Source organism: Chiloscyllium plagiosum, chromosome 6 (genome assembly GCF_004010195.1).
Source record: "Chiloscyllium plagiosum isolate BGI_BamShark_2017 chromosome 6, ASM401019v2, whole genome shotgun sequence".
Taxonomy (NCBI): domain Eukaryota; kingdom Metazoa; phylum Chordata; class Chondrichthyes; order Orectolobiformes; family Hemiscylliidae; genus Chiloscyllium; species Chiloscyllium plagiosum.
This window is the reverse complement of record NC_057715.1, coordinates 73,830,951-73,845,146: the sequence shown is the minus strand read 5'-3', so window position 1 is coordinate 73,845,146 and position 14,196 is coordinate 73,830,951. Positions and strand designations below refer to the sequence as shown.

General features: G+C 37.5%; 1 protein-coding gene across 1 annotated transcript; it reads left to right on the top strand.

Annotated features, from left to right (window-relative positions):
• Positions 1-1,737: 1,737 nt before the first annotated feature.
• Positions 1,738-5,616, top strand: LOC122551146 (sarcolipin). Its single transcript, XM_043692771.1, has 2 exons — positions 1,738-1,858; positions 5,333-5,616. The coding sequence occupies exon 2, from the start codon at positions 5,464-5,466 to the stop codon at positions 5,557-5,559; it is 96 nt and encodes a 31-aa protein (XP_043548706.1). The 5' UTR covers positions 1,738-1,858; positions 5,333-5,463; the 3' UTR covers positions 5,560-5,616.
• Positions 5,617-14,196: the final 8,580 nt, after the last annotated feature.

Genomic DNA, 14,196 nt, shown 5'->3' with positions numbered 1-14,196 from the left:
TAGAAAATCTATCTACTTCAATATGGATATCTGTGGACTGAGAATAAAAAATCACTGACACAAATTAAAGAGATGGTGCATAAAACCTTCTTGAAGGACAACTCTAATAAGAGTTTAGCAACATTTGAAGAATATAAAAGGAAGAGGTGCCTGCAGGTGTGATGGACTTTCCAAGATAAAGGAGTGAGATTAAAAATCCTCCAGTGTAGAAGAGAATCATTGACCTCAGATCTTCATGAACACAGACCAAGAGGACTAAGTTCTTTCCAATAAAACTACCATTCTTTTAATTCTGAAGATAACACATTCAGGGAGAATCATGGTAATTCCAGATTGTCTGAATTTGTAAAATCAAAAACCTAGGAGGAGATGGGCTAATGGTAAATCTAATTATGTAAAGAAATATATAATCGCTATCAGAGATAAGGTTGGGAAACATGTTTTATATGGGCATAAATGGTTCTGAAAGTGTTAATACTTGATTCAGTGCAATAGACATCATGCATTATAATAATGTACTGAAGACTTTAAGCATAAAGTAGAATCCTATGGAGGTAAACCAAAGGCTAGGCTCTGCCAAGAGTTTTTGTAGTAATGTAGAGCCTATATTTAAACCGATGAATAGTTGGAGAGATGCAATAAACTTCATTTTGTCAACAAGACTCTTTTTGTTAGACCAGAAGGTTATTCTCCCTGTACACTCTAGAACATATTCGACTTCTCAAGAACTCACACAGACACATTAGACTGCTAAAGAACCCGTACACTCAGAAAGTGGGCACAACAATAAACAGGAACTGAATACAAGAACAGAGAAATTCTACTGAGTCTGTATGACACTCTGGTTAGGTTACAACTAGAGTGTTGGATCCAGTTCTGCTCACCACACTTTAGGAAAGATGTGATTGTTCTTAAAAGGATGCTTGGAAATTTGCCTTAGTTTAATTTGAAAAAGAAGCCTCCGTCAGTGTTTCAGTACTGAGTTTGGAGTCTGGGTTCCTCCAATTCTAGGCACTTGTGCCATCTTCACTTTCCTCATCTTACTATTGCCAACCAAGTCTTTCACTTGTCTAGGCCACAAGCCTAGAATTCCTTTTTAAACCTCTTCTCTCACACCTCTTTTTCTTTACAACATTCCTTATAAGTTACTACTTTAAGAAGGCATTTGGATACATATTTGAATGTCTCGTCCTTTGGCTTGGTGTCAATTATTGTATGTTAAAATATCTTAGGATGTTTTGCTACATTAAAGCTGCTATATCAATGCATTTCCTGTTGCTGTTCAAATATATGGAGATGAATACAGAGTGCAGAGAGGAGCAAACGTTGCGCATGAATCACTGTAGTGCTAACTATCAGCAAATGAAATGGTCACTCATGACAATTTGGGAGCAGGTTATCTGTTCATTCAAAGTTTCAAGATGTCAGATTATGAAGGTAAAGGAAAAAGAAAACTTCCATTCAGGAAAATTAGTCAATGGAAAAAAAATCATTTTGACATTTACAGTTAAAATTATTGCATTGCTTTTCCTATTACTTTTTTTTGCAATGAAAGTATGTTCGTTTTATAATTCAAATGTTTTAAAAATTAATAGTAAGATTTAGCAAGCATAAGATAGTACTCAGAGAACCCGCCACGCTTTTAGGTCCATCCACTTAGTGACATTCTATACCTGTGACGTCATTGCCTTTATTGCCAAAAATATAGCACTGCTTTCCATTCTGGACTACTTTAGATCCTGCTCAGAGCTTTGCTGCACAGACTGCACTTGAAGATCGACAGTGAATGAACCAGGGCTATCTTCTCAGAGGTGGAGAGGCATTCATTGCTGCAACATTTTGATAATTTTCTGCATAGGTAAAGTATACAATGCATGTTTGTGAAGTAATATGGCAAGTAACAAGTATTGCTCTTACAGATTTTGTGGGTCTTTCCAAATTCTTGATTTTCTTTGGGAATTATTCACACCTTTAAACAATGAACTAATTCAGAACGAGCTAAAGATACTGATGTAGTTAGTGCAAGGAATTTGGTTTCGCACAATTCAGAAATCATTCAACCACATTTTTAGAATGGGATTTATGAGCTTCACTTTCTTCTTATATTCTTACTTATTAATTTATCAAGAACAAATAAGAATATCATTTAATTTTGGGTGCTAAAGCACGAACATTACTCAACTAAACCTATTTGTAATATAAAGAGGTTTAGCTGCTAATTTACTTTTTAAAAGATGTTTAATGCTTCTTGAGTTAATATATTATTTGCAGTCAACTGAAACGTTATAATAAAATCTCATAGCCACATTTCATTGTAACTGATTATTAATTCTTTATTATTCATATTTTTAAAAATGTAACTTTTTTAGCTTGCTAATGGAATTCTGCAGAGAAGTATTGCTTTCCAATTAATATCTCACATTTTCTTTAATAATATTTACCATTAAGTAAAAGAGAGAATTAGTTTGCAAATAAACTTTGGACTTCATAAACAGCTAAGGATATCGATTACACAAATGATCAAATCATTTCAAATCACTAAGTACTGTGCACACCAAAAAGTATAAAGCTTTTTGATGCTAATATATTACAAAGAATATTTAATACTTTAAATCGAATTTGCTTAATGGAGAAATTATTTTACAGCTCATCCCAATATCTTACTTCAGCAAAAACTTGTGATTTTGCACTTGAGACATACATTTGTATGTAGTCTTTTGAAATAATGCAAATTTTACCAATAAAGAGTAAGCACATCTACAATCGAAAACAGAGAAAAAAAACTGCTCTTAAAATTATTTAGGATTGTTACTTTTCCCTTTTTAACCTTACTAGGAACTTAAGAATTTTTAAAGTAAATTGTCCAGTGATATTGGTGAAGAAATTTCAATTTAGAAACACTACATCAGTGTTAAAACCCAATGTATTTTTAGATCATGGCTAGTCAAATGTTTTAATATCTGTTTGTCACATATGCTGAGAGGAGTGGTGTTAGTTCCAAGCATAAATCAAACATCCTTGTAACTTGATAGTATAGTGCTTCATAGTTGGGGATTATACTCTAGAAGTGAGTACAACTGACCAGTCAAAGATGGTTGCAATTATGTTTGTTTTGCTTGGAATTATTTGGAAACTATTTCAGATGCAACAGATTTGTTTTTAGTTTACCACATTAAATTAATCTCTTAATAGTCCAAATGTAACTATTAACAATGAAAATTATTTTGACCTTAAACTTTGGTGTTGGCCTTAGATGACTGTTGCCACATATTATATTTAGATTTCAAATTACTATAGCCACATTCATTGCACAGCTGTTAAGCTCATTCATTGCTACTTAATTTCTGTCTTAACTACATCATGTATTTTTAAAATAAGTTTGTCTGCTATTCAAGATGAGGGAAATCTGTGGTAGCAAATCAAGCCTTTTTAGCAAAACGGGAACTTTATTGAACAGCCCGTGTGTGTCATAGCATGAAGCTGAGCAGAATTAATTACATTAGCATTGTGTGTTAACTTTTAACATTGGAAGATCAACCTGAAATATGATTTTTAAAAAATTCTTTCTACAATTTTGAGTCTTTAAGTTGTTGAATAAATTTTAATTGTTATGATCTCAGAGACAGACTGCCAAATTTATAAAATTGTCTGGCTAGGGTCCAGAAATATTTTACTTCAATTAAGATGAATTGTGAGATCTAAGGTAATTTGTAAGAGAATAAAACCACAAGTTTCCATGATATCCAACAAGAAAAATAAACTTTACAATACAAAGTTGGAGCAAAAAAAATCTACAGTATTTATTTGTGATTTTTATTCTAATATCCATAATTAACACAGGTCGATGTGGGTAACAGACAAACTGTGCTTAAACACCTAAGACTGCAAGTGAATTTCTCAGCAACCCTCTCAAACTGGGTCACCAAAGTTTTTTCAATTTTGTCTCCTCTTCAAGGAATTCCAAATCTTCACTTATGATCTCCTAGTTTTGGAACTCTCTCAAATGCTGCTCCATCATGGACTCCCTTAATGGCCTGCTTGTGCCCTGGTTGTTCACTCTTGATTCTTTGGGACTGCACACCCCTGCATCCTGAAAACTGCACTCCAGGAGCTACACATGGCCACAACTCCAGCTTGTCCATGGACTGCTAGCTTCACCAGCTAATATTGCCCTGGGTTTCTTCGAGCTTTAATGTTGCATAGCTGCACCAAGCAAACTTTGCTTGTGTACTTCCTTCACCATACCCTCTGTTTCATTGAGTTAAAATATTAGCTCATGGGCTTCTCCTGAGCTCATCTGCTGCTTTCCAGGCTGTTGAAATGTCTCCTGAGACTTCTTCTTAAGCCCCTTCATCCTCCACTAAACACAGGCTTCAACTGCCTTCTCAGCAGCGCCGATTACTGAAGCAGTTCTCCGGACTGGAGGCTCTTCCTCTGTTTCTTTCTTTCTATATGGCTCCTTAACCCATCATGGGAACCACATCTGTTATGGCTGTCCTAAGTCCCATTGTCAGGTTTTCATACCAGTCCCTATTTTGTGATCTTCCATCATCTTTCTGATGACCTGGTTGGTTGGACCTACTAAATATTTAGATGTAATGCTGGGGAGATCATGCATGACTCAGGACTCCCAGCTTTTATCAGTAATCTGTTTCTGTGCTACATGACTTTATGATTGTAATGCTCGAGCTTCGCCCCCAAAAAGATAAGTTTGCCTTTCTTAACGGAGTTTATTCTCAGCTGTGGACATTTTTCTGCTGTGGCCCCGCATACACTAGGACCTATTTAAGATCATTGCAGTTGGGCCTTTTGGACCATCTAAAAAATGCGAGACTCCTTTTTCATCTGATGGGTTGGATTTGAATTGAGATTTCAGAAATGAAAGGAAAGTATAATGATGTATTACATCTAGTCACCTCAAATTCATAGTTTCAACAAAAGAAGAGATTATACTTAATGAAATAAACCAAAGAACTGCCGATGCTGGAAATCACAAACAAAAACAAACTTACTAGAGGAACTCAGCAGGTCTGGCACCATCTGTGGATAGAAAACAAAGTTAATATTTTGGGTCCAGTGACCCTTCTTTGGAACTGGACCTGAGACACTAACTCTGCTTTCTCTCCACAGATTCTCTAGGCCTGTTGAGTTTATCTAGAAATTTCTGTATTTTTGTTTGCACAGTATATTTAATAAGACAGATCAAGAGCTGATATGTTTCTGAACCCATTTTATTCCTTTTCAATGTTTTGAATGTTGGAAGTTGTTTGAGGAGATCTATGAAAACTAAATTTAAACTAACAGGAAAGATCTGTGTACTCATTTATTTCAGACAACCAATAAGTTTGAAGAGTGTGTTGGAGTCGAGTTCAGCCTGCTGTTATTCTGAGGTGTTGGCTCATCTGAACTGGTCTATTTCTACACAACTGGTTGCGACTTCCTGCTCCTTAACACACTACGACCATGGATAAATCCACACAAGAGCTCTTCTTGAACTTTATGGTTGTTTTGATGACTGTGCTACTTATGTGGCTTCTCGTTAAATCCTATCAGGAGTGACCGACTGTTGCCTATGTAAAAGTAGCTCCTACAATAAATTGTGCCAGTTTGTCATGACTTCTGTTGTTTGTTTGCTTTCTCTCTAAGGAAGCTATCCAGTGGCTGCAGTGTGAAGATGATTTAACTGTGCAATTATTTGTTTGACTTCTGGTTTCTTGTATGTTACATCTTTTGTAAATGCCCTATTTTGATCCTCTGCAATTATTTGAAAGGGCATGTGTCACCCTTTCATGATTCATGGGCATGAACATGATGGTGAAATTGCATGCAAATAGCAAAGCTACTTCACGTTATCAGCTTTATAATTCTCCATAGAAGCTCAGTCATTAGGAGCAATAGGGCTACAATTCATTAGATTCTACCAATCTTTATACTTGTTAAATCAACAAGATGACAATGTTGCTGCCCAGAAAAGATATTATATTTTCAAGCAGTATTTTAAAACAACTCAAAGTAAGCAAACAATTCTACCGTTTCTTCCATTTGTTTCTCCTCTACTATTCCCTGCAATCTTGGTGTTACCAAGCAGCGTGATGTTGGCCTCTTTTGAGGTCTCTTCTCAATTTTCTGGTTTGAAATACAGAAACATGGGATGACGCATGCCCTTTAATATATATGGCCATCTGTTTTGATATTTACAATACAATGTGATGGTAAACATGTGGCTTTGCTTCTCAAACAGCACTTGCCACTAACTATTCAAAGAAAAATAATGATCAAAATGATCAATGGAAATGTACTGATAAATAAATTACACTTCTAATTCAATGTTATATCATGGACATTTTGTTTTCTAGCCTTTGCTTTCTATTCTTTAACATGCCCATCCTTGAAATGAATAATTATAGATTATCTTCTCTGTTGCTATGTTCCATAAGATTGGTTGAAGCACAAACTCATGGATAAAAGTAATGCTATCTTGATCAAACAGTAATGACCCTTAGCCTTCTACACATGAATATCAAAGGTATATTCACATGTTTTTCAGTAGGCTAAAGGTCCTCATGTTATAATCTCATTGGCATTAAATACACATTTAAGCTACTTTATAGTTACCATATTGCTTTGATCACTCTATCACAAGAGTTACTTGTACTAGTATATATAAATATAAATATATAATTAAGACAATCGCTTATATTTAAAGTAATGCCAATCTTATAATCTCACCACAAAAACACATGTTCAAATATATTTCCACAAAGTAAGAGTAACAAAAATTAATTTTACTAAATTCAATGCATAGGTCTTACATGTCACTGTGTAAAAGCTTGGGGGACAGCCAAACCCTGGTATGTTCTCCAGGGCAAATCCTTGACCAATCAGTAAAAAAATCACTCAACACCAGGTAATAGTCCAATAGGTTTAATTGGAAGCACACTAGCTTTCAGAGCGCTGCTCCTTCATCAGGAGCAATCACCTGTGTGCTTTCAATTAAACCTGTTGGACTATAACCTGGTGTTGTGTGATTTTTAACTTTGTACACCACATTTCAACACCGGCATCTCCAAATATTGACTAATCAGATTTGACTTGCCTGACTTGACTTTAAAAGTTGGCAGTTAAATATACCTTTGGTGCATCCTCCATGGCAATACCTCTACCAGTTAGAGCCCACATGCCAACCAATCAATACCCTATTCCCGAACTGTATAAACCAATGTTGCCTTGGAGATGTTGTAAACTTACAGTTGAATCCTGATGAGTGCCCTGATGAGAGGAAAACCCCTGACAACATATTTCTTTTACTTGGCAATACTCAAATTTTATATTACCCTGCACCAAGCAACAATTTTCAATAAGATAGGTCGTACTTTTGCAAACATTATTGGAATCTATAAGGAATTGGAAATTTAATGAAATAAATGTTGAATGCCAGCTTTAAGAATGACTTATTTGCTAACATATTTTGTTGTGGTTATAAATATTGTGTGCCTTCTATTTATTCTCCACAAAGGTAAAGCAGAGGATCAGAGTCCAAGGCTTTTCCATCTCATTAAGAGATAGAAAAGTGTGGTGTGGTGCTTTCAGTTTTATCCTGTTTTATTTCCCATAAGTAAGCATTTGGGTCTGTGTCTCACTCCAACATCATGGAAGTAAATGAAAACTGCAGGTTGACACAACACAAGTTCACTCTAAAGGTTCTTTACATGCATTTACATACATATTGTCCTATGAATTAAGATATCAACATCGAAAAAGGTAATATTGAACCACTTTGGCCTCAATTATTAGTGCCTCCATGGTAAGTGGGGAAGGGTCATTTGGGGAAAGGTTTAAAAATAAAATCTTTGGCATAGATTAGCAATACAACACATTCATAGTGCCTTTTTAGAAAGTTTCATTTTGGGGATATTGATTTTACTGAATGAATCATTTATTGACCATTCCTAGTTGCCCTTGAGAAGGTAGTGAGGAGTTGCCTTCTTGCACTGCTCCAGTCCATTTGATGTTGGTAGACCCACAATTCAGTTGGGGAAGGAGTTCTGTGTTTTTGACTCAGTGACACTGAAGGAACAGCAATATAATTCCAAGTGACAATGATGTGATGCTCAGAAGAAGACTAGCAAGTGGTGGTGTTTCTATGCATCTTCTACACTTGCATCTTTATACGGTAGTGATCACATGTTTGGAAGGTATTTGGATCCTTTGTAGATTTCTGCTGCTACCATACATTCGAAGTCAAGTGAATGGATTTTTGTGGATGTGGTGCCAACCAAGTATGCTGCTTTGTAATGGATTATGTCAAGCATCTTGAATGTAATTAGAGCTGTATTCATCCTGGCAAAACAGGTTTATTCCATGAGGGGTTTTGACAGTGTAGATGTAGAAAGATTGTTTCCTCTTTTGGGAGAATCTAGAACCAAAGACTCAAATCTCAGAATAAAGAGTCACATATTTAAGACAGGGATAAGGATGAAATTCTTTTTTCAGAAGGTAGTGAATCTGGGGAGTTCTTTACCACAGAGGGTTATTGAATCTGGGTAATTAAATATATTCAAGGTTGAGGCAGATTTTTAAAGGAATCACAGATTTTGGGGAAATGGCAGGAAAATGGAGTCAAGGTTTGTCAGGTCACCATGAACTCATTGAATGGTGCAACAGACTTGATGAGCTGAATGGCCCACTTCTGTTCCTAGTTATTATGATCTAGACACACTCCTGACCTGTGTTGTAGTTGGTGGACAGGTTTTAGTGTCCCTCGGATGCTGCCTGACCTGCTGTGCTTTTCCAGCATCACTCTAATCTAGACTTTAGTGTCAGGAGATGAGTTACCTGCTGCAGAATTCCTAGCCTCTGAGTTGGTCTTGCAGCCAAACAATTCTGTTTAGATTAAGTTCAACGGTGACTTCAGGAGATTGATAATGAAGGATTTGATGAGGGCTATGCTATTGAGTGTTGAGAGGTGAAGGCTAGATTAACCCTTGATGGAAATAGTCATTAATGTTTGTAGATTGTAAATATTTAAACCTTATCTCTTACACTGAAGTGTGAGGCTCCCCTTCATCATCATTGAGGATGGAGATATTTGTGGAATTTCCTCTTTCAGTGAATGGTCATTACCTACTGCATGGTTCAAAGTTACTTGCCATTTGTAAGCCCAAATCTGCATATTGTCCAGGTCTGGATGCATCATTATATGAGGATTCACAAACAGTGCCGCCATCAGTGAATATCCTTACTTCCGACCTTATGACGGAGGAAAGTCATTGATGAAGATGGTTGAGTCTAAGACACTACCTTGAGTAACTCCTGTAGAGATGTCCTGATGACTGATTTATGACAACCATATCTTGCTTTGAGCTAGGTATGGTTTCAATCAGCACAAAGTCTTCACTCTGATTCGCACAAACTCTAATTTTGCTTGGACCCGATGGTGCCGCACTCAGTCAAATCTAGCCTTGATATCAGGGCCAACCAACTCTCACCTTACCTCACCTCTGGAATTCAGACCTTTTATCTATACTTGGATCATGATTGTAACAAGTTAAAGAGCTAAGTGAGTCTGCTGAAATCAAAACAGAGCAGGTTATTGCTAAGCAAATGCTACTCGATAGCACTGGTGATGATCTCTTCCATCACTTTAGATTAGATTCCCTACAGTGTGGAAACAGGCCCTTCTGCCCAACCAGTCCACACCAACCCTCCAAAGAGTAACCCACCCAGACCCATTCCCCTCTGAATGATGCACCTAGTGTTATGGACAATTCACCTGACCTGTACATCTTTAGACTGTGGGAGGAAACCCACACAGACACAGGGTGAATGTGCAAACTCCACACAGACACAGGGTGAATGTGCAAACTCCACACAGACAGTTGCCTGAAGCTAGAATTGAACCTGGGACCCTGGTGCTGTGAGGCAGTAGTGCTAACCACTGAGCTACCATACCACTTGACCGAGTGAGAGTAGACTAAGGTACTTCACCTGGTTGGATTTGTCCTTTTTTTGTGTAAAGTAGATACCTAGACAATTTTCCACATTGCAGGTTAGATACCAATGCTGTACCTGCACTGAGCTTGAATTGAGGCACAACAAGTTCTGGAGCACTAGTTTTTCAGTACTATTGCCGGAAATATCTGAGGGCCCATAATCTTTGCAAAATGCAACTCCTTCGGCCATTTTTTGATATCAATTGGAATCAAATTGCCAATAGACTGGCACCTGTCATGCTGTGGGGGCACAGCAAGGGCAGGACTTGACACTTCTGGTTATCGATTGTAAATGTTTCAACCTTATCTCTTACACTGACATGTTTGAGGTTCTCCCTCCCACTATTATTGAGGATGGAGGTACTTATGGAATTTCTGTCCATCACTATTCAAGTCTAGATGTGGCAGGATTACCGAGTTTAGATCTGATCCATTGGTTGTGGAATCACTTAGCTCTGTCTAACGTATGCTACTTATGCCATTTGGCACGCAAATATTCTTGTGTTACAGCTTCACTAAGTTGACATCTCATTTCTAGGTATACCTGATACTGCTTCCCGCATGACTACCTGCCCTCTCCATTGAACCTGGGTTGATTTTCTAATTTGATGGTAATTGTCGAGTGTGAGATGTGCCAGGCCATGAAGTTGCAGATTGTGTTGAAGTAAAATTCTGCAGATGCTGATGGCTTACAGCATCTCGTGATTGCCCAGTTTTGAGTTGCTAAATATGTTCAAAACCTATCCCATTTAGTACGGTGATAGTGCCATACAACAAGACAGGTGGTATTCTCAATGTGAAGGACTGTGCAGTGGTTACTTTTGCTGATACTGTCACAGACAGTGCATCTATAACAGGCAGATTAGTGAGGTTAAGGTTAAATCTATTTTTCCCTCTTGTTGGTCCCTCACTACCTTCTGTAAGCCTAGTCTAACAGCTAGCAGTAGTGTGCTGTGAGCTACTCAGTGCCATGACCAAGGTTGGAGCCCAAAGTACTGTGTGCACTTGTAATTCCAAAATGTGTTTTTCAAAAAAGGTTGATACAGCCAATGACTGTGGATAAAAATTAAGGGCTGTCAGTTGCAAGAGACTCACACTAGTCTAATATGGATGTGAGGAGAACTTCAAACAATAACACTTCAAAGGGGTGAAGTGGGAATTCAAAACAGACTGGACTGTAATCTCCTGTGGCTACAAAAGTAACAAGGGGCTGCGGACCTCTTGCTCAACAGCAAGCTACATTTATGGATTATGTCCCAAACCACACACATACTTTATGTTTTTCTCTTTGAAGAATACATAAGGACAGAGGTTAAAAAGCCAGTTACAACTCTTTTGGAAGGTACTAATAGGTCTGAACAATCCTGTGTGTACCAGTCTGTGTTTGAGTGTGCTAGTGAGCTGTGAAGGTCACAGTCAAAGAACTACACATCTCTAGTTACTCCTATGTTGCACCAAAGGAACATCTTCTCTCACTGAATGCTACAAACAATACAAAAGGAAACAGGATAACAAAAGGAACATCTCCCAAACTGAATGCTGTAATCCAATCATGGTCAAAAAGCATCAGAACTACAGAAGAGTCATGGAGGTCTATTGTACAGAAAAAGGCCTTTTGGCCCATTGAGTCTGCACCAGTTGAAAACAAACACAAAGGATAAAACGAAACTCAACCAATCTCCAAAACTGAAGATTGTGAGATTGACAGTTCAACTACCAAGGTTGAGGGTGCTGGTAACCTCCACTACAATAGCTGCAACATTAACCTACTTAATTTTCATTAACAATTCACACTTAAAAGAATCATAGAATTATGCAAAGATGGGTGGTAAGTCAGAAAACTGGATAGAATATTAAAAAAATAATTTTTTGAAAGTCTTTTCATGGTGAATCCTTTGGGCTGAACATTTATGAGGCAAAGACCAACATTATAGCACTAAATGACAATGGAAAAGTCAAGATTAAAAGCTTCAAGATGGAGAACATGGACAATTTCACATACCTTGATTTGATGATAAATATCAAATTCATGTTTGAGAATAAACTCCAGGTTAGTTAACAATGGCAAGAGGTGTGATCAGTGATTTAAGAACCATCTAGATGTCTAAACGTATCAGCATGAAGCTTACAAAAATGTTTGGTAGAGTCAGTAGTTTGGAGTGATGCAGTACATGAATACGAGGGGTGCATTCTGAAAAAAGAGGTTGAGAGGCATTCACAGATTTTGAAATGTAGCTAAAGTAGAGGATAGTTAAAATTAGCAGAAATACAAAATGAGTAGATTCAGCAGGAGGAGAAGTTTATAAATCAAAAGGGTTGCAAACAGTTAGAAAGAAAGATAGCCAAATGCATCCCCCATACTGGAATTGAAAACCTAACAATATAGTCCTGGCAGCAATTAAAGAAAAGAGTGAAGGCATAAACAGAAGTAGATTATATTACTTACAGTGTGGAAACAGGCCCTTCGGCCCAACAAGTCCACACCGACCCGTCGAAGCACAACCCACCCAGACCCATTCCTCTAACACTACGGGCAATTTAGCACGGCCAATTCACCTAACCTGCACATTTTTGGACTGCGAGAAGAAACCGGAGCACCCAGAGGAAACCACGCAGACACGGGGAGAATGTGCAAACTCCACACAGTCAGTTGCCTGAGGCAGGAAATGAACCGGGGTCTCTGGTGCTGTGAGGCAGCAGTGCTAACCACTGTGCCACCCACTAGAAGGACAATAATCAGATTAGTGAATAACAATGAGTGTGGATGAGGATTGAAGAAAGCTAGAAATGAAGCAAGATCATCTGAATGATTCCACTAAGATTGTGGTGGAAACAAATGAGCTTCATTGCCTACACACCACCAGGCACTATTCTTTCTATTCATTTTTATTAGCTTTTTCTTCTCATACAATTAATGAAGCAATAGCATGAAGCAAACTAAAATTTATGCATGATTTGCTTTTTATTCTAGGGTGGCATAGTTTGATACTTTTTAGTTCCTCTGGGCTTTGAATTTCTATACTCAAAGAAGTTGCTGACTTTACCTGTTTACCAACACTCTTGGTCACTGGCATCCCTGGTTAGTTTTTATCCTAGAGGAATGTTCTCCCCCTCACTTCAATACTATGACATTCTTTATTTACCTCTATATGTATATATTACAGATTACTCTATAAAGTTCTCTAGTGTAGTACCTAAAACCTCTTTTTACATGTTCCTCTCTGCTTTGATCTCTTCTTGATGTGACAATAGCATCATCAATGGCAATATGATATGACATCAAAAAATAGATAATCGTTCTGATTAATCAAATATACTATAATGATTTGCTCTTTTTTCTATTATGCATTTTACTCCAGTGCAAGTGAGTTTTGAATTTAACACAACAGATATACATAATTAGAGCAAAGGAAGTGATGGAAAGGAAAATTCATAGGCCAGAAAGGGAAGAGGTAACAAAAAGTGCCTGCTGGGAAGGCAAGAAAACAGAGGGGTTATGCTAAACATTTACAAATCTTCAGAGTCTGGTTATACAACGTATATATTACTATGGTGGAGAATTCAAATTTTTAATTACATAAATTTGCAATTAAAAGCTGGGTTCAGAAATGTTGATTGTGAAACTATTGTATTGCTGCAAAAAAAAAACAACTTGCTCATAAAATTAATAAAAAAAGGAAAATTGTCATCCCTATCTAGTCTAATATATTTGATTCCAGGTGCACAATAATGGTCAGAATCAAAGAACAAAGAAGAACTTGGAATATTTATAGCCCAGGAAAAGGCCCTTCGGTGCTCCAAGCCTCAGCCAATTGAAATCCAGTCTAAACCTGTCGGTCAATTCCTAAGCATCTGTATCCTTCTGCTCCCCACCTACTCATTCATCTGTCCAGACGATTTTAAATGAATCTATCATGCCTGCCACGACTACCTCTGTTGGCAATGCGTTCCAGGCACCCACCACCCTCTGTGTAAAGTACTCGCTGCATGTATCCCCCTTAAACTGTTCACCTCTCACCTTGAAAGCGCAACCTTTCATTATTGAATCCTTCACCCTGGGAAAAAGCTTATCCCTGTCTATACCCTTCATGATTTTGTAGACCTCAATCAGGTCCCCCCTCAATCTCCTCTTTTCTATTGAAAACAATCTTAACCTACTCAACCTCTCTTCATAGCTAGCACCTTCCATACCAGGCAACCTCCT